At 40.2% G+C, this 20,099-nt stretch overlaps 2 protein-coding genes across 7 annotated transcripts in view; one reads left to right on the top strand and one right to left on the bottom strand.

The window, feature by feature from the left end:
* HSPBAP1 (HSPB1 associated protein 1) overlaps positions 1 to 4,290 on the top strand; it is a 52,210-nt gene extending 47,920 nt beyond the window's left edge. The window contains exons 7-8 of one of the 6 annotated variants that reach the window (XM_007175627.3): positions 606 to 716; positions 844 to 4,289. In XM_007175627.3, the coding sequence (XP_007175689.1) occupies positions 606 to 716; positions 844 to 1,383 (651 nt within the window). In that variant the 3' untranslated portion in view covers positions 1,384 to 4,289. Of the gene's footprint in view, positions 1 to 605; positions 717 to 843 lie in introns of all 6 variants that reach the window. The other 5 variants (XM_057545418.1, XM_007175629.3, XM_007175626.3 and 2 more) reach the window with 5 other exon arrangements.
* Positions 4,291 to 4,320: 30 nt separating this feature from the next.
* PARP14 (poly(ADP-ribose) polymerase family member 14) overlaps positions 4,321 to 20,099 on the bottom strand; it is a 47,786-nt gene continuing 32,007 nt past the window's right edge. Inside the window, exons 13-17 of the mRNA XM_007175624.2 lie at positions 18,539 to 18,745; positions 14,926 to 15,525; positions 13,513 to 13,646; positions 7,688 to 7,862; positions 4,321 to 7,024 (exon numbers count right to left, since the gene is read on the bottom strand). Coding sequence (XP_007175686.2) covers positions 6,735 to 7,024; positions 7,688 to 7,862; positions 13,513 to 13,646; positions 14,926 to 15,525; positions 18,539 to 18,745 — 1,406 coding nt within the window. The 3' untranslated portion in view covers positions 4,321 to 6,734. The remainder of the gene's footprint in view (positions 7,025 to 7,687; positions 7,863 to 13,512; positions 13,647 to 14,925; positions 15,526 to 18,538; positions 18,746 to 20,099) is intronic.

The following is a 20,099-nucleotide window of genomic DNA, read 5'->3' on the forward strand; positions in this document are numbered from 1 at the left end:
ATAGCAGGGGTCCCCAACCCCTGGGCTGCGGACCGATACTGGTCCACGCCCTGTTAGGAACCGGGCCGCACAGCAGAAGGTGAGCAGCGGACAAGTGAGCAAAACTTCATCTGCCGCTCCCCATCGCTCCCCATCGCTCACATTACCGCCTGAACCATTGCTCATGTTACTGCCTGAACCAATCCACCCCCCACATCCCATGGAAAAACTGTCTTCCATGAAACCAGTCCTGGTGCCAAAAAGGTTGGGGACCACTGCTCTACAGGGATTATTCCTTTGTATGTAATACTTTTTTTTTTTAACTTTAAACATGTCAGAGAATGGAAAATATTGGGGAAAAAATCGCAAGGTGGTTCATACTTAAGGTCTATGTCTTATAGACAGGATACACACTTATATTTGGTTGGTGAAATATTCTAAAACTCTTCTAGATGGCAGAGGAGAGTGAATACATAAAAATTGTGGTCTGCCAACAACATATTCCTTCAGTAACAAAACTTATGTTAATGAGAGAACAGAACACAATTAAGAGACTCTACTCTGTTTTAAGCAATGAGACACAGAGACAAATGAAAAAATGTGTCTTTTTTTTAACCTTGATTTAGGAAGAGGACCACCAAGCCCGGGTAGAAGAGGCAATCACCCGCATGCTTGTGTGTGCCCTGAAAACTGCAGAGAATCCACATGATACCAGAGCTTGGTTAAACCCAACTGAGGTAGGTCCCTTCTGGTTTTCATCATGGCAGTTAGTATCCTGTGATAAACCAATCCCAGCTGGAAAATTTGTTTTCCAGTTTATGTAAGTGCATATAACCATTTTAAAGAGTTTTTCTTTTTCCTTAGGTTGAGGAAACATCCCATGAAGTCAATTGTCGCTACTTAAATGGAGCCGTTTCTGCTTTTTTTGATCATTATGGAACATCTAAGGTAGTAGAAACCCAAGCGCTGAGCACAAACGGAGAGTACGTGATAAAGGAAGAATTAAATGTGCACAACCACGTGGAGGTAGAACAAACTAGTAGCCACAGCTTAACCTTGGGAACAGTAAAGCAGGAGGCAGCAAGTCCCTTTGGTCCTGATCTGGTTCCTGTGATACCAGGTTCCCAAGAACCACCCTCAGAAAGAGGAGGCATGTTTGAAAGTGATGGTGAAGACTTTGTTGGCAAAAATGGAAAACGCTTTGGAAAATTGCATTATACCAAGAGACAACGAATGATGAGTGAAAGTGAGAATGCAGTAGTGGAACAAATTGCTTCAAATAGTACTGTGGCCCCTTCCCAGACATTCATTTCTACAGATGACTTGCTGGATTGCTTGGTGAATCCACAGGTAACCAGGATAGTGGCACAACTTTTGATTCAAGGAAGAAGTTTGCGACTCTAATAGAAAATGACTTTTTCAATAATATTTTAAGAATATTTTAAAAATAATATAGTTTTAAAATAAAAGATGAAATGGCAAAAGGTCAATTTGCATATGCTTATAAATGTCCTGTTCTCACCTAATTAACATTTTAGTCTCTTGCCACCTTCTTGCATACACATTGCTCTTTGGACAACCTGGCTCTTTGTTATTGGTAGGCCTCTTTCTTCAGTGCCTTTGCCTTTCCTTACCTATCTCATCAGCCTATCTCAAATGTAAGCCCCTAGTGTTCTCACCAAGAAATAGTCTCTCCATCATCAGGGGTCACCTGCTGCTTGTTTTTGTAAATAAGGTTGTATTAGAACACAGCCATGCCATTCATTTACATATTGTCTGTGGTGGCTTTAGGGTTACGGTGGCAGAGTTGAGTAGTGACAGAGGCAGTATGGCTCGCAAAGCTGAAAATATTTTAAAAGTTTGCTAACTCCTGATCTAATGCATCCATTGGGTGAATTCTAGCTTTTTGGGGGGGAGGGGTGCAGTTGTTAATTTCAGTAGCTATCATGGACTCTTTGTCATAAGATGGTGTGGGAAGATTTATGATTGTTTTAAGTTCTTGACTTCTTAATTCAAATGCAGGTTGAAGTCTAGCCTTGATCTGAAGTGATCACATTTCTCACATCTGTGGCATTCTCACTGGGTAACCCCTGTAATCCAGAGCAGAATACCAACCAGGAGAAAAGTAGGTGGGGGCCCAATAAGAGGCCTCCTTGTGGAAGGAACTGGGACATCTAGGAACACCAGCCCTGGAATAAAAAGGACCAAATGCTGCTGACTTCTGAAACTAACTAAAAGCTTGGCTTAGTGAACTTGATCCCACTCTCATTACATTTGCAATATGTGGGGATAATTATTATCATTACCGTCTAAGTAAGAATTTAAAAATTATAAAAACATATTGAACTCAGTAACCATTCAAAACAGAAAAGACACACAAAGTCACCTTTTAAGAAGAACTGACTACTGGCCCCATTCTTCTCAGGTCAAACTGACGGTATCAGTAAATCCCAAGAGAGTACATACTTTCTGGGAGAAAGGAGGAAGGGAAGTGAACATGCCCAGGAAAAGAAGGGTCTGAAAAAAGACCCTTCTGTAGCACTCACCACCATCTGACCACTATATATTTGCCTATTTATTTGATTACTGTCTATCTATCTCCCCCAACGAGAATGTCACTGCATGAGGGTTTGGACTTTGATTATTGTATATTTGCAGAGTCTTGATCAGTGCCCAGCACATGGTAGGTGCTCCTTAAATATTTGAGTGGATTTTTTAAAAAGGAGACCTTGTTGGGCGATACTCCTTCAGAAACACTGGGGCAGAGGATGTTGTGGCTAAGGGTGAGATGTCTGTTACCTGTAGTAGGTATATCCCTATCGCAGAAATAGACATTTGTCTTCAGCTATATATTTTTTTTACACCTGCCCTCACTGAGAGCTCCCCCATACCCTCCTTCACACAGAATTCCCTCACCCCCTCCCTCCCCCAGGGTTCCCTCACACCCTCCCTCCCAGATATTTTATTATATTTGCTACTACTTGGACCAGTGTTTTTCAAGTTGTAGATTGTGACCCATTAGCAAGTCATAAGATCAATTTAGTGGGTGAGACCAGCATTTTTTTTTTTTAGTGGAGCAGAATATGTAATTTCAGTGAATTCAATAGTAAATATAAGTATTATTTTGTGAAACTGTCCAGGAAAATTTTTTTTCAGCGTAAATATACCTCATAAAACTTTTCAGTTATATCTGTGTGTGTACTGGGCCTGATATAAAATGTATTTCTTAGTGTATGTTGGGGTCAGAAAGGTTTGAAAGCTGTTCTGAAGGCAAAGTATTGATTTCAGTTAGAGGTAATAGTTTCTGGCATGCAGAGACCTGGGTAGAGAGTTAAGACATTGATATGAATGCATTCGAAATGTAAATGGGTGTTGGGAGATAATTTCCTCATTTTATAGAGATAGAGATTATGACACAGCAAGAGATCCTGGCTGTCTGCAACCGGGGAGTGTGGGAAGGAGAAAAGACAGTCAAAGGGGGAGATGATCAGCCACCAAGTAGGGTCCCATTTCATCCTGCATTTCTCAGATGAGCAGGACCGAATGAGTGAACTCAATTATTAAATAAATATTAATATTTTGACCCTCCAGAGGTTAGAGGGATTGAAGTGTTACACATAAAGTTACAGTATCCACGTACAAGCAGGGTGATCTATCCGGTAGGCAAAGTAGCTAGGGCCCCTGAGCTTTTAGGGTCTACAGAAATGTTTTAGTTTCTTTAAAAATAAAAAAAAGAATATAATCTAGTTTCGATTACATTCATGTTTATACCAATGCAGTAGCGAAGTATCATGTTTAATACTTTTCATGGAGTAAGGGGCCTACAAAGGCAAAATTGCCTGGGGCCCATGAAAGTCTTAAGCAGCTCTGGGTATCAGGGATATCAGAATCATTTGAGGGGCTTGCTGAAGATGCAGATGTCTGGGCACCACTCTAGAGCTATAGAATTTGCCTCCTTTGGGATGGGCCAGAATTTGCAGTCTCAGCAAGCACCTGAGGTGCTTCAAATAGCAAAAAAGTTTAAGAATCTCTGGCCCTGGAGTAGACCACCAAGACCTAACACAGGCTCAAAGTGGGCTTGTTTTAGCAGGGGCTACTTGTTGGGGTCAATCTGCCCTTCAGATTTACTGAACTAAAGCTGTACTGTGCCCTTCGTGTAATTTTCAGCTGAATGCTATTGATAACTGTGAGGATCCCTTGATGCTGTCATGTTTAGTTGTGATCTTTTATCTGCAGTTGCCTGCGTTTATCATCAAGCTCTCCTGTATTTGCCCTAAAGGATAAAGATGTTTAACCACCAAATAACATTTTCCAAGCACTTTATTCAAAAAGGAGGAAATATTTATTTTAAAAAATTTTTATTGAAGTATAGTTGATGTACAATATTATGTGTTGCATGTGTACAGTACAGTGATTCACAATTTTTAAAGGTTATACTCCATTTATAGTTATTATAAAATATTGGCCATGTTCCCTGTGTTGTATGACATATTTCCTTAGATTGAGGGTAACTATAACATTTACGGACTGAATCATCATACTTGGTGCAATACACCCTGATATTCAGCCTTGCCTAAGTTAACCAAACCACTGGAGAACAAGAACAAATTAGAGAGCGGGTCTCTCCTTTTTTATTTCTTACATTCATTGTCAAGCCCAAGTTCAGATGCCAGTGGCTGGGAAGCTACTCCTAAGCAATAAGAAGTCTTTGCCAATCCAATTAAAAAACAGCAACAGCAAGAAAAATTTCAAGACGTCTGTGTTTAATGAAGCAGCAACTGTGGCCCCCTCAACCTCCTTTACTTGAAGTGCAGGCATTGTTCCCTGGGGCCAAGAAAGAGTGCCTTTATCCTCCTGGTGACCCCTAGCATCCAAGTTCACCATCTGTCCTGGCTGCCCATGGGCATAGCTCTGGCCTCTTGGCCTACAGAGCTTCAAATGAAGAGACTCTACAATGAAAACCAAAGCCGGAAGGGACAAGGCCAAGGAAATATGAGGATAATTCACAGATTGAGATATTCCTGAATCAGTAACATTAATCTAGAAGCCATGTTCTACAGTGGGAAGAGCAAGGGGCTTGATGACACAGAGACCCAGATTCAGTTGCTGGCTCTGAGGCCTGTTACCCAGGTGACTTAAGGCAAGGAAGCTTCTTGTGTTCTGAGGCATCAGTTTCCTCAGCTTTAAAATGGGGATGTAATTCTTACCTCACAAGACTGTTTCGGGGAAGAAAGCACCTATTATAGTACCTGGTTAATCTAGGCACTCAATAAACAGTGTTAGAATCTGAAATTCACCTGAGGAAGTTAAAAAAGAAACTTTCCATTACTATCCTATAGCTACTGAGTTAGCAAATTAGTAATATGACTGCTTAATTCCTTTAGTTTATTTATGCACAAGGCTTTAAAATCATCAAAAGCTAGGCTGCCAAGGAAAATGTGCTATTTAATACCCTTAGATTCATTTAATCTTAACATAGTAGAAGGGGTTCATACTGAAAATACAGCAGGCATTATCCCTTTCTTCCACTGGGCAGAACTAAGACTATGAATAAAAGTTATAAAAAGGCAGATTTGGGTTCAACATTAGAAAGGACCGATTGGAAACAGGGCTGCTGCACTGCCCAGCTCCATGGGATACAGCTCACCTAGTCCCCAAGCTAGACCACAGCCCCCTGGACTGTGCAGGACACGGCTGCACTGCAGTACCCCAGAGCCCTGACCGGAGCTGTCCCACATGTCCATAGGCTGCTTTGTGAAAAAGCTCCCTGCCATGGAATCTCATCGATTTGAGGCAAAGTGACAATAAGTCACGGGTGTTGATGAGATGGTTCCCACTTTGGTTAGGAGTCTGACAGGGCTTCTTCATTCTTAATTGGTTTATGAAACACTTATGGAGCATCTATTGTACATCAGGCACAGACCTCAGCCCAGGGATAAAGAAGATTAGACACCATCCCTGCACCCAGGGAAGACAGCAGCCCCACCCACTTAGTAATACTGTGCTCCCCACAGCAGTATGGAGTCCTGACATGATACCAGCTGTCTCTCAGTGGCAGATGAAATTGCATCACTGTGTCCTCTGCCTTTAAGATTAATGTTATTCTTATATGTGGAATCTAGAAAAATGATACAGATGAACCTATTTGCAGGGCAGGAATAGAGATAAAGACGTAAAGAACGGACATGTGGACGTGGAGGGGGAAGTGGGGGTGGGATGAACTGGGAGATTGGGATTGACATGTATACATTACCAGTGTAAAACAGATGGCTAGTGGGAACCTGCTGTATAGCACAGGGAGATCAGCTCAGTGCTCTGTGGTGACCTAGATGGGTGGGATGGCGGTGGGGGGAGAGATCCAAGAGGGAGGGGGATATATGTATACACATGACTGATTCACTTGGTTGTACAGCAGAAACGAACACAACATTGTAAAGCAACTATACCCCAATTTAAAAAAACAGATTAATGTTATACTCTCCCCTCTGGAAATAAACACCTGTACGTCTACAGATTTGATATCCATGGTTGAGGATGCACAGTTGTAACTCTAAGTTATCCAATTAAATTCTCGAATTTATTGCTCTCAAGATAGGTTCATTCCAGTTTTGAAAGAGAGGCTAGAGAAAGTCTGATTTCAGTGACAAGGGTCCTCTGATCTTAGAAAAAGCTGTTAAGAGAAAAAAAAACTACAGCTTGCTTTACAGTTAGCTATGTATAGATGAATAATATCTTCTGCAAAAGATACCAAAATGTTAACATCTAAAAGTAATGAGGTACTCTGGGTAAGCCTGGTAGTCATAAAATACCACAAATAAATTTGGATTTTGCACACAATCTGTGACAGTGTCATACGAGTCAGTAGGATTTTGGGGGTCCTTTAGAGGAGGCACAATTAATGACTTGTTTCCAACTGTGTACGATCCAGTGAGTACTCGCACATAATACATACGTTTCTTCCCATTTATGTCCGGTCTAGAGTATGTATCATTGGCAGAATAATGGGCACTGACAGCAAAATAGGTTCCCTTTCCAAATGCCGTAGCTGTGAAGAGAAAAACAAAACATCTTTAAGGATTTCAATTTAGTCTATAATTTGACATGTTGACCCAATATGTCAAATAATGTTAAAATAATGTTCAGTACTCTCTTAAGCTTCTTTTAAATTTTTGTGTGTGTGTGGTTTTTTTTTTTTTTTTTGGTTACGTTTGGTCTTTGTTGCTGCACGCGGGCTTTCTCTAGTTGCAGCGAGCGGGGGCTACTCTTCGTTGCGGTGCGCGGGCTTCTCATTGCCGTGGCTTCTCTTGTTGCAGAGCACGGGCTCTTGGCACACAGGCTTCAGTAGTTGTGGCTCGTGGGCTCTAGAGCGCAGGCTCAGTAGTTGTGGCACACGGGCTTAGTTGCTCCGCAGCATGTGGGATCTTCCTGGACCAGGGCTCGAATCCGTGTCCCCTGCATTGGCAGGCGGATTCTTAACCACTGCGCCACCAGGGAAGTCCCTGGTTTTTTATTCTTAAAAATCATTCTCCCACCCTGGAGGGCCAGTCAGTCCCTTCGGGATGAAATATAGTGAGTCTAACCTAAAACTTTGGCTGTAACATGGCCCCCAACAATGAGAGAACACAACACCATCCACACTGTCCCCAGCCAGCTTGGGTTCTCATGGCTGACACCTCATTTGAAGCAGCCAGATTACTTGCGTCCTTACCATTTTTTCCAGCGTAACTGCGGTTAAAGCCTTTTCCGTTGACAAGTGTCACTGAGTCAGCATCTGTCCCATGGAAGAGCAGCTTCTCATTTATTAATTGGCCATTTTTGGCATCCATGTTGTTTTTCTTTGTCTGGTAGTGTTTCCAGAGCTCTGGATTCTGGATCCTCTCAATCTGCAAATCAATAAGGAAAAATTTTCTGTCAATGCCAAGAGCCCTTGGCAAGATATAACAGATGAAACATGACCATTATTTTTCATAAGTATATACAAATTACAATAAACAGCAAATTCAATGCCAGATGGCAGCTTTCTACATTCAGAAGTCTTTTTAGATCCAGAGTTTCACAGAAACAGGCCTTGGTAAGAATGTTAATTTAATTTTAAACATCTTTTATGTACCACATGAGAGCAGACAATGTTTAGGATCTTAAGTCCTCATTATATGAACTTGGCTGACCAAAGCCTCTTCAACTCCTAACTGCTCCTGTTGCCGTCTACCTCACTATGTCACTTTGTCTCTCTCCTCCCGCGAGAGAGTATTCTAATAGTGGGAGAACCACTAGTGTCTAGGCAAGAAGGAAATTAATTAGTGAAAATTAATCTCTGGTCCAGTTGGAAGAGTGGGGCATGAATCCTGGTGGGAGGGGATCTGGTTATAGACCAAAGTGGCCATGCTTTGACCATACTCTTTGGCCTCCAGGGCTGTGGTAGAAACTCCTTGGGTCTTGGATTGCAGATCAGTTTCTACACTCCCCTAATCACCAGGTGGTGGCAGTTTCATAAGGTTGACTTGGGAAAGAGTGAAGGGTGGGTAAGGGAGGCAAGGACCCCCATGGACAGGCACAAGGTGAAGGTTCCATGTGGTCAGAATCTTCCAGTCCAGGGAACTCTCGAGTCTGACACTATTATTACCTGCCTTTATTGGGTTCTTCTTCTTTTTTTTTTTTTTTTTTTTCAGTTTTGGGTTTCCCGTTTTTAATTAAGATACAGTTTGCGGGCTTCTCTGGTGGCACAGTGGTTAAGAATCCACCTGCCAATTCAGGGGATGCGGGTTCGAGCCCTGGTCAGGGAAGATCCCACATGCCGCATGCACCACAACTACTGAGCCTGCACTCTAGAGCCCGTAAGCCACAACTACTGAGCCCTTGTGCCACAACTACTGAAGCCTGGGCACCTAGAGCCCGTGCTCCGCAACAGGAGAAGCCACCACAATGAGAAGCCCATGCACCGCAACAAAGAGTAGCCCCCACTCGCCACAACTAGAGAAAGCCCACGTGCAGCAACGAAGACCCCATGCAGCCAAAAATAAAAATAAATAAAATAATTAATTTTAAAAAAAGATACAGTTTGCCCTCTAGTTCCAAGTCTCAGCATTATCATGTATTTTGTTGATCCAATTTATAATCTTAAATTTTATTTTTCCTTTTACCTACAACTAAGTTTCTAATCTTCAAACTACTTCCAATTTATTTCTATTTACTTTAAATCTTATTTATTTTACTCATTTTTAAAAGCCTTAAAATTTTATTCATACCGAGTTTTGAAACCATTCTTAATTTCTTAGTCCTTTTATTCTTGTTTCTCACCCTTTTTTAGTATATATGCTGCTGAAGTGAGCACAAACCCTTTTAAAATTTAATAACCACACAAAGAAAATTATTTCAAGTAATTTTGAACACAGTAATCTGAGTCTGTATTCCTAGTAGGATAAATTCTAAGCTTTACTTAGTAGGCTTATTTTAGCAGCAGGCTTCTGGCTATGATAGACTACTTGTATCAGACCAAACTTCTTGCCAACAACTACTAGAAGAGCTAGTGGGAAAAAAGTCTGTTTGAAGGCAACAAGGATTTTAGCCAAGTTCCTGGAGAGAAGGGAAGTGCAGAGTGAAACAAAGTCAGAAGATAATAGAATAACTTCTTCAAAGTGCTTAAAGAAAATAACTACCAATTCAGAATTTTGTACCCAGCAAAAATATCCTTCAAAGAATGAGGGTGAAATAAATTTTCAGACAAACTGAGAGAATTCATCACTACCAGACCTGCACTAGAAGAAATACTAAAGCCAGAGGAAAATGACCCCAGATGAGGCACAGAAATACAAGAAGGACTGAAAAGCAGTGGGATGAAAGGGTAAATATGTATATAAAATTATATACATATTATATATACACACACACACATCTGAGTCACTTTGCTGTATACCAGAAACTAACACAGTATTGTAAATCAACAATAGTTCAATAAAAGTAAATAAATAAATAAATAAATAAAAAGAAGCTTCTTTGATGCCTCACCTACAAAATATATTCTTGCAAAAAATATTCATCTGAATTTACCCAAGCCTTTCAACCTAACTCCAAGTTTACCAGAAATAAAGCGGATAGAGGAATAAATTAAATGACACCATGCGCAATCAGACAAATCTAGAATCTATAAGAAAACTGCTTGGATTCTTAAAAAATCTAGGCGAGGCAGAGCCAGAATGTGGAACATTCTACAACACAACTAGCTTAAACTCTTCTAAAATTTCAATATCATGAAAAATAATGTTTAAAAATGCAGGAGTACTGTTCTATATCAGAAGAGATGAAGGAGACACAATGACAAAATGCAATGTGTGAGTCCAGATTGGGGGCAGGGGTTGGGAGGAAGTTATAAGAAAGCTGTTTTGAGCAACAGGGGTGATTTGAATATTGACCTTCTATTGGATATTATTATAAGGGATAATGATATTTGTGTTATTTAAGAGAATGTTTTTATTCTTAGGATACATATGCTATAATATTTAGGAGTGTCATGATATCTGCAACTTACTTTCAATTGTTTCAGGAAAAACAGAGAGAGTGAGGGAAAAAAGGCAAATGTTACAAAATTGTTGAATCTAGGTGGAAGTTCATGGGTGTTAAAAAATCTTAGTCACAAGACATGACAGTCATGGAGGATGACAGACCACCCATTTTTCATGTTAGCGCTTTTGCACTACTAGACACCTCCACAGAGGTGCCTTAAGTACAACCTAGCTCTGCTTTTACTGGGGTCATAGACTGGGATTTCACATAAGATTTTATTTGAAAAAAGGGTTTCACTACAAAAGGGTAGTGAAGTCATTTCTCTGGTGAAGGTCTGCCAACACACAGTAAGACTCCAGGGCCCACTGCAGACATTTCTGGTCAACTGGGTGGTCCTGCTCAATTTGGACTTGGCATCTCATCACAATGTGCCAGTCAGCCACTCCCAGAGGACTGTAATTGGTATCTTTAATGAAACTTATTGTCTCAGAACCAGACCATGAAAGAGCTGCGTACTTGAATTACATTTTCTTGGTACCACATATAATTGTTTTGCTCAACATACAGGGATCTATCTATTTGGCAAGGTTATTTATTCTTCCAGTTTTATTAAGATATAGTTTACATTCATATAGCACTGTATAAGTTTAAGATGTACAGCACAGTGGTTTGACTTACATATATCATGAAAAGATCATCATAAGTCCAGTGAACATCCGTCATCTCATATAGATACAAAATTAAAGAAATAGAAAAAAAATTTTTTCCTTGTGATGAGAACTCCCAGGATCCACTCTCCCAACAACTTTCACACATAATATAGTGTATGAAAGCACTGTTGATTATATTTATCATGTTGTACATTACATCCCCAGTACTCATCTTAAACTGCAAGTTTGTACCTTTTGCCTACCTTTCATCCAGTTCCCTCTCCCTATACCCCCTGTCTCTGGTAACCACAAATCTGATCTCTTTTTCTATGAGTTTGTTTGTTTATTTTTGAAGTATAACTGACCTACAACACTATGCTAGTTCCTGTTACACAGCATAGCGATTCCATACTTCCATATATTTCAAAATGATCACCAAGATAAGTCCAGCCATGATCAGTCACCATACAAAGATATAATTATTGACTATATTACCCACACTGCACATTTCATACCTGTGACTCAGCTACTGTGCAACTCTAAGTTTGTACCTCTTAATCTCTCTAACCTATTCCTCTCCTTCCTACATTGAGGGATTAAAAAAAAATGGTATAAAATTTGATATTGAATTTATTGTGAGGATGATTTTGAAGATATTCTCTAGTACTTATTCACAGGCAAACTCTTTCAGGAGTCAGTCTCAGTATTGTGAAAAACTGTTGAGTCTCCTGATCAAATGCTTTGCTCTTTGATTTATGGACATTATGAATCTTATAGCTGAGTGTTTACTTCTTTGCTTTGTCTACTAGGAAGATCAAGGACAAATTTGAGGGCCTCCTCTAGTAACTGTCTAGGACTTCATGTTATGTATTTTTGTGAACTAACAGTACCTCTGTAATTATCTTAATTTCCCTGCCCTACTTTTCTTTTTGTCCATATTTATGTTATCTGAAGGTATATCTTTGTAGGACACTTCAAATATTTTTTGAATTATTATGTAATAATAATAATATTATATGTATTATTAAGTACATGAATAAACAGGGTGGTGGCAGTGCAAATAGAGAATAAGAGAAAATTTGCAAAGAAAGACAATGCAGGCCTTACTGGCAGACTTGTTATTACCGATGAAGGGAAGGTACTCAAAGATCTCTAGCTTTACTCAGAAAGTGGTGGAACCAAGGACAGAAAGCAGGAAGGAAGGGGAAATGATGAGATGAGTTAGATTTTAGGGAAATTGATTTAGCAGACAGATATTCAGGTGGAGACTTTTTTAGGCCACTTGGGAACTCAAGTTCTAGAGCTTGAGTCAAAGATCCAGGTTGGGGCTTCCCTGGTGGCGCAGTGGTTGAGAATCTGCCTGCCAATGCAGGGGACACGGGTTCGAGCCCTGGTCTGGGAGGATCCCACATGCCGTGGAGCAACTGGGCCCATGAGCCACAGTTGCTGAGCCTGCACATCTGGAGCCTGTGCTCCGCAACAAGAGAGGCCGCGATAGTGAGAGGCCCGCGCACCGCGATGAAGAGTGGCCCCCGCTTGCCGCAGCTAGAGAAAGCCCTCGCACAGAAACGAAGACCCAACACAGCCATAAATAAATAAATAAATAAATAAATAAATAAATAAATAAATAAATCCCATTAAAAAAAAAAAAAAAAAGATCCAGGTTGGTGATGTTGATTTGAGAGCTATCAACACTGAAATAATAGCTGCAGCCAAGAAGAGTAAAAACATTCCCTGGTGAACTGCAGAGACAGAATACCAAAATATAAATCCTGTGGGTTACCTAGGATTAGGGGTTTAGAGGAGGAACAGATGCCAGTGAAAATGAAAGGAGCATTAGTTAAAGAAGGAGAAGAAAGCATCAAAATAATACTGTCCTAGAAGTCAAGGGAGAAAAATAATTTCAAAAAGGAAACTTTCTAAACTAATGTTTAAAAGCAGAAGATGCCAAAATAAGGGAAATGAATAGGGAAAGGACCGCTGGATTATCAAGGAAGCAAGGACTGTTGATCTGTGAATAGTGGGGCAGAAGCACATAATCCTGATCTAATTTGCTAGTTATCAACTCCAACTTTGCTAGTTATCAACTCCAACTTTGGAGCCATATCTAGGAATTATTAGCTTGCTTCACAAAGTAAATATATATCTTTATTATTCTAATATATTACAATCTAATATTATATTGTAATAACTGACACAAGAATTTCAATGTCTCAGTAATCATAGTGACATGAGTAGAATCTAGAATTTAAAACCTAATTGCCATAAAATATTCTAATTCTGGGTAAAAAATGTGATAGGAAGTGAATGAAAATGTATTTATCCAGGACGATGATACCTCTATTTCCACCGTGTAGAAACTCCATGTCAGCGGAAGGCTTACCTTCTCTATGATGAAGTCTGCACAGGTCTCATTAAACTTGCTTGCCACAGTTTTGTATTCTGAATTATCAGGCTGTAGCTCAACCACACAGACTTTCTGCTGCTTCATATCGCTCCAGTATAAGGGGATCTCAACTGCAAAGTAGACATTTGAAAACACCCTCGCACCTAGAAAGGCTCATCCGCATAGTCCACATTCCTGGTATGCTTTGAAAAACTGAGTATCATTTGTGCTCTTGTTTTACAATCTCCTAATTCAAGGTGTTCAAGAAGCCCCTTATCTTTCTAGAAGAATGTTTTCAAAAGGTGGACCACAGATAACCCACCTCAGAACCAACTATAACGCTTGCTTAAAAAAAACCTCACAGATCTACCGAATCAAAATCTCTGAGGGTGGAACCTGGGTACCTGCATCTTAACAAGTTTGATCATGCTCAGATTTGAGAAATGTTGGTGTAATATAACTCAGCTGCATATTCTCTTCAGTCTCTAATCTGTCATAATTTAATAATTTTACATATAATATAAATGATTTTTCTACAGTGTTTTCAATATATAGTCATTAATGTTTTGCTTACAAATGCATGGCTTTTTGCCAGAACTCACCACAACCACCAGGCCCTCCACATCTATTCTTTCATTATTCTTCACAGCATCCTTAAGAGTTGGGTGGGTGGGAGATTTTGCTACATGGCAGGTTGTGGTGGCAGCTCTGTCTCCCCGTCTGCTAAACAGAATACTGTATTTGACTTGTCATTTCCCCAGGGTTGCTCAGAGTCTGAGGAATTCGTTCACATTGATCTCTCAATGTACTGAAAGCCAATTTAGTAGTTTTCAGTGGGGGATTTATGTGTCAAAGGCAGGAATAGCTGACTACACAAGACAAGCATTCCCTTCTCAGGAATCTTGAAGACTGCTTCCTGATGTGTGTGTCAAAGAATCTTATCCTCAGGGCAGAGGAGCTAGTGACTTCTGGGAGAAGATCCTTCAGGCTCCCCATCCACTCTGGGTCATCAGTCACAGACACAGACTGCCCACTCTCTGACTAGGCTGTCTTCAGTCTTTTGTTCTAGAAAGACTTGGGCTACTTTACAGCCCATGGCTTTCCCTTTCCTGACAGAAGCAGCCATTACCTCCCCAGCAAAACTGGCTCCGGGAAGCTTGTAAACTGTAGAGATGAGAACAAATGCAACATTTGACTATTGTTACCATTAAGATAATAATGAGCAGCTGTTGGGTGCACCCGTGCTGTATTTTCATGGCCAAAGTGTAAGGTCCTTCAGCTGAGACCAAGTTTTCTATTTTCTTCCATAAGGGTACTTGGATTTTATCTACTTGAACAACATTTTGATGTATGTACAACACACATCACAGGCATAAAGTAATGGACAACAAGCATGATAGTTTGATTCACCTTCAGGTTTTGTACGGCGCCCAACAGGTAAACTCTTTCCGTTTGCATCTGTAGCAATGTATGTTTCCAAGTCCACTGTGTAGCTCTGATGATTAATTTTAACATCAATTGTCTTTCTCTTTTGTTTCTTTGCATCCTCCAGTTGCATATTGGTAATTTTGTCAAAACTATGAAACTTGTTATCGTCCTTATATTGCCATTCCACAAAATCACTGGTACGATCTGCCAGGTATTCCTGTTCTTTGGACAATCTAACTCTCTTAATCATGTCCTCAATTGCATTTCTAACCTGTATCACATCTTTGGTAATTCCAGAAACCTCAATCAAAGGTCTTTCACGGTCCAAGGAAATGGAAATATTTAACTTCTTCTGAAGCTCATTCAATTCCTGATATTCCTTTACATCAAAGTTTTTGATACATTCATCTTCACTGGTGTAGGGACACTGTTCCTTTTGAATGAGATCCTGTATCCAGAAGAAGACTTTTTCTACACTTTTTACATTTTCACCACACACCTGAAAAACTGCTGATTCTGTTTTCTTTTCTAAAACCAAAGGAGTCTGTTTTGGGGGAGATTTACTTGAGAAGCCCAAGAATGCTAAAAAAGAAAAGAAAGGAAGATTAGCTCTTTCTTTCTTTCTTTCCTTCTTCCTTCCTCCCTCCCTCTTCCCTCCCTCCTCCCTCCCTCCCTCCTTCCTCTCTTCCTCTCTCTCTCTCTTTCCTTCTTTCTTTGTCACCATGCTGTACATTACAACCCTAGGACTTGTTTATCTTATAACTGGATGCTTTTACCCTTTTGACCAACTTCACCCATTTCACCCAACTCCCACCCCTCTGCACCCACCGGCAATCACCAATCTGTCCTCTGTATAAGTGCTATCATACAGTATTTGTCTTTCTCTGTCTTATTTCATTGAGCATAATGCCCTCAAGGTCCACACATGTTGTTGCATGTAGCAGGATTTCCTTCTTTTTTATGCCTGAGTAATATTCCATATACACCACATCTTCTTTATAATTCATCTTTCAATGTTTCCATGTTGTGGCTATTGAAAATGCTGCTGCAGTGAACATGGATGCCAGAGAGTGATTTCATTTCCTTCAGATAAATACCCAGAAGTGGAATTGCTGGATCCTATGGTAGTTCTATTTCTAGACTTTTGAGGAACCTCCATGCTGTTTTCCACAGTAGCTGCACCAATTTACATTCCCACCAACAGTGCATGAGGGTTCCCTTTTCTCCACATCCTCACCAACACTTGTTATTTCTTGTCTTTTTTTTTTTTTAATCATTTATTTTCCCCTATGTTTTCTTCTAGGAGTTTTATGGTCAGGTCTTAACATTTGAGTCTTTAATACTTCTTTTTTTGCTGTGACACATGGCATGTGGGATCTTAGTTCCCTGACCAGGGATCAAACCCATGCACCGTGCAGTGGAAGCATGGAGTCTTAACCACTGGACCACCAGGAAAGTCCCTTGTCTTTTTTTTTTTTTAATATATATTTTAATTATTTATTTATTTATTTATTTGGTTGCACTGGGTCTTAGTTGCAGCAGGCGGGCTCCTTAGTTGCAGCTCACCTGCTCTTAGTTGTGGCATGTGAGCTCTTAGTTGCAGCATGCATGTGGGCTCTAGTTCCCTGACCAGGGATCAAACCTGGGCCCCCTGCATTGGGAGCACAGAGACTTAACCACTGTGCCACCAGGGAAGTCCCTCCCTTGTCTTTTTTTTTTTTTTTTTTAATTAATTAATTAATTTATTTATTTATGGCTGTGTTGGGTCTTTGTTTCTGTGTGAGGGCTTTCTCTAGTTGTGGCAAGTGGGGGCCACTCTTCATCGCGTTGCGCAGGCCTCTCACTATCGCAGGCTCTCCTGTTGCGGAGCACAGGCTGCAGACACGCAGGCTCAGTAATTGTGGCTCACGGGCCCAGCCGCTCCGCAGCATGTGGGATCTTCCCAGACCAGGGCTCGAACCCGTGTCCCCTGCATTGGCAGGCAGATTCTCAACCACTGCGCCACCAGGGAAGCCCCCCTTGTCTTTTTGATAATAGCTGTTCTATCATGTGAGGTGATCACTCATTATGATTTTGATTTCCATTTCCCTGATGATTAATGATGTTGAGCACCTTTTCATGTACCTATAGGCCAGTTGTATATCTTTTTTGGAAAAATGACTATTCAGATACTCTATTTTAAAATCAAATTGTTTGGGGTTTTTTCTATTGTTGTATGAGTTCTTTATATATTTTGGATTTAACCCCTTATCAGATATATGATTTACAAATATTTTCTCCCATTCAGTGGGTTCTCTTTTCATTTTGTTTATGACTTCCTTTGCTGTGCAGAAGCTTTTCAGTTTGATGTAGTCCCACTTATTCATTTTGCTTTTGTAATTTTAGTGTCAAATCTAAAAAGTCATTGCTAAGACCAGTGTTGAGGAGCTTACCCATATGTTTTCTTGTAGGAGTTTTACGGTTTCAAGTCTGTTTGTTCTACTTCAGTGAGAAGTGCCACTGGAATTTTGATAGGGATTGCATTGAATCTGTAGATTGCTTTAAGTAGTATGGATATTTTAACAATATTAATCCTTCCAATCCATGAGCATGAACTATCTTTCCATTTATTTGTATCTTCTTCAGTTTCTTTCATCAATGTTGTATATTTTCATGATACAGGTCTTTCACCTCCTTGGTTAAATTTATTCCTGGGTATTTTATTCTTTTTGATGCAATTATAAATGGGATTGTTTTATTAATTTCTCTGTGATAGTTCATTAAAGATTAGCTATTTCAAGTCAGATGGAGAAAGACAAATACTGTATGACCTCACTGATACGCAGAATCTGAAAAAAAAAAAACTCATAGAAAAAGAGATCAGATTTATGGTTACTAGGAGGTTGCAGGGTGAGGGTGGGAGGAGATTGGAGAAAGGCGGTCAAAAGATACAAACTTCCAATCACAAGATAAATAAGTACTAGGGATGTAATGTACAGAATGATGACTGTAATACTGTGATTTATAAGAAAAAATATATTTGGTCAGAATGACCAAATATTTTTCTCATATATACAGTATTTGGCTTGTGATTGGTATCTGAAGCGGAGGGCAGTCTTGTGGCACTGAGCCCTTTACCTGTGGAATCTGATTCCATCTCTGGGTAGATGATGGTCAGAATTGAGTTGAATCCTCAGACACCCTGCTGGCATCTGAGAATTGCTTGTAGGTACAGGGAAGCCTCCATACACACATTGGAACTGGGTCCAGAAACATTCTTTAGTGACTGTAGTTAACACTACTATATGATAGATATGAAAGTTGTTAAGAGAGTTCTTGTCACAAGGAAAAATGTTCTTCTTTTCTTTTTTTACTTTCTCTTTTTATTGTATCTATGTGAGATGATGGATACTAACTAAGCTTATTGTGGTATTCATTTCACAATATATGTAAGTCAAACCATTACGCTGTATACGTCAAACTTATACAGTGATGTATGTCAACTATATCTCCATAAAGCTGGAACAAAGCTAATAAACTACCAGAAAAAAGAATAGCTATTTCTCATGTGACATCAATATTAGGAACATGTATTTCATAAAAATAAACAACTCACATGAAATTTTAGACATCATAGGCTGCTGGGGAGAAGGCTGAGATCCTTCTCTTTTCTTCATGTTGGCATAAAACACGTCCAGTACTTGAGGCAGAAAGATAACAACTTTAACTTTTTTCATAGACTGGACCAATCCTTTCTGAATAAAGTCTTCAATGGCATCAATTATGGCTGCTGCAACCTTATCTGGATCTTGTTTGGCACTTCCTAGAAAGGTAAATAATAAAAATGATTGGGAAAAAAAGAGATCCAACTGGATTTGAAAAAGAAGACCCAACTGGAAAAGGCCGAGGAATAAATTAGGGATTCTGATTCTCAGAATACATTCCCACTCCCCAACTCTTTCATCACCATGGACTTTTCTAAAATGCATCAGCAGACACCCTTGAAGTCCTAGATGCAATGGGGAGTTTTTGTTCCAGGATGTCAGGAACAGCCCAACAATGAACAAAGGACCCAGAAACATAACTTGGTGTCTGATATCTGTTATTTGCTCTATTCAGCTGATCCCAGCTCACTATGTTCCTCTGTGTTACAGAGCACAGTTAACCTTTCTTGGCTCACTGGTGTCCTCAAAAGATCCACAAAAGCAAAAGAAGCTAATGTATGTTGAAATATCATGCTCTTTAAAGAGAACAGGTCTTCCCTGGTGGTACAGTTGGTTAAGAATCCGCCTGCCAATGCAGGGGACACAGGTTCGAGCCCTGGTCCGGGAAGATCCCACATGCTGCGGAGCAACTAAGCCCATGTGCCACAACTACTGAGCCTGTGCTCTAGAGCCCGCGTGCCACAACTATTGAAGCCCGTGCTCTGTAACAAGAGAAGCCACCGCAAAGAGAAGCCTACGCACCGCAACGAAGAGTAGCCCCTGCTCGCTGCAACTAGAGAAAGTCCATACACAGCAACGACGACCCAACGCAGGCAAAAAGTAAATAAATAAAAGAGAACTAATTATAAATAAATGAATTAATTTAAAAAATAAAGAGAACAGCATTATTTTTTGTTCAGTCATTTCTTAACTATTACGTATATATCCTTATTCTCTCAGAAGTCTTTGGGGACCTGATTTAAACTGAGCTAATTTCGTAAGACACCTAGAGCCATAAGCTATTTGTTATAATCTATAATTCTTTGCATACAAGTTATCCATGAGCCTCCAAGAAGTTTTTCGTCCCACGGTCACTGTGATTTTAGCTGACTTTCAGGGTTCAAGGGTGCCACCTGAGCAAGGTCTTTTCCTATTTTAAGCATGCTCCATATCTTGTTTCTCAAGCCTACTGGCTAGGTAAGATCATGAAAAGTTCCTTGAAAAGGCTCACGAAAAGCCATGGAAGCAGTTCCATATGAATAGCAGCTGTCACATTGCGGGGTGGGGAGTGGGCAATGTGAAAGTCCTCTGGCCAACTTGGTGTGATAGACAAAGGGCCTACTTGGGTTATCCCTGTTGACAGTGCCCGCTATTACTGCAGAAAGGAGAGCAGACCTCTTTGACTTGGCTATGGAGACAACTGTAGGAATGTAGACAATCCCCATATAAAACTAACCTAGAGGGTTTGTGCAG

The sequence above is a fragment of the Balaenoptera acutorostrata genome, chromosome 4 (genome assembly GCF_949987535.1).
Source record: "Balaenoptera acutorostrata chromosome 4, mBalAcu1.1, whole genome shotgun sequence".
Classification (NCBI taxonomy): Eukaryota; Metazoa; Chordata; class Mammalia; order Artiodactyla; family Balaenopteridae; genus Balaenoptera; species Balaenoptera acutorostrata.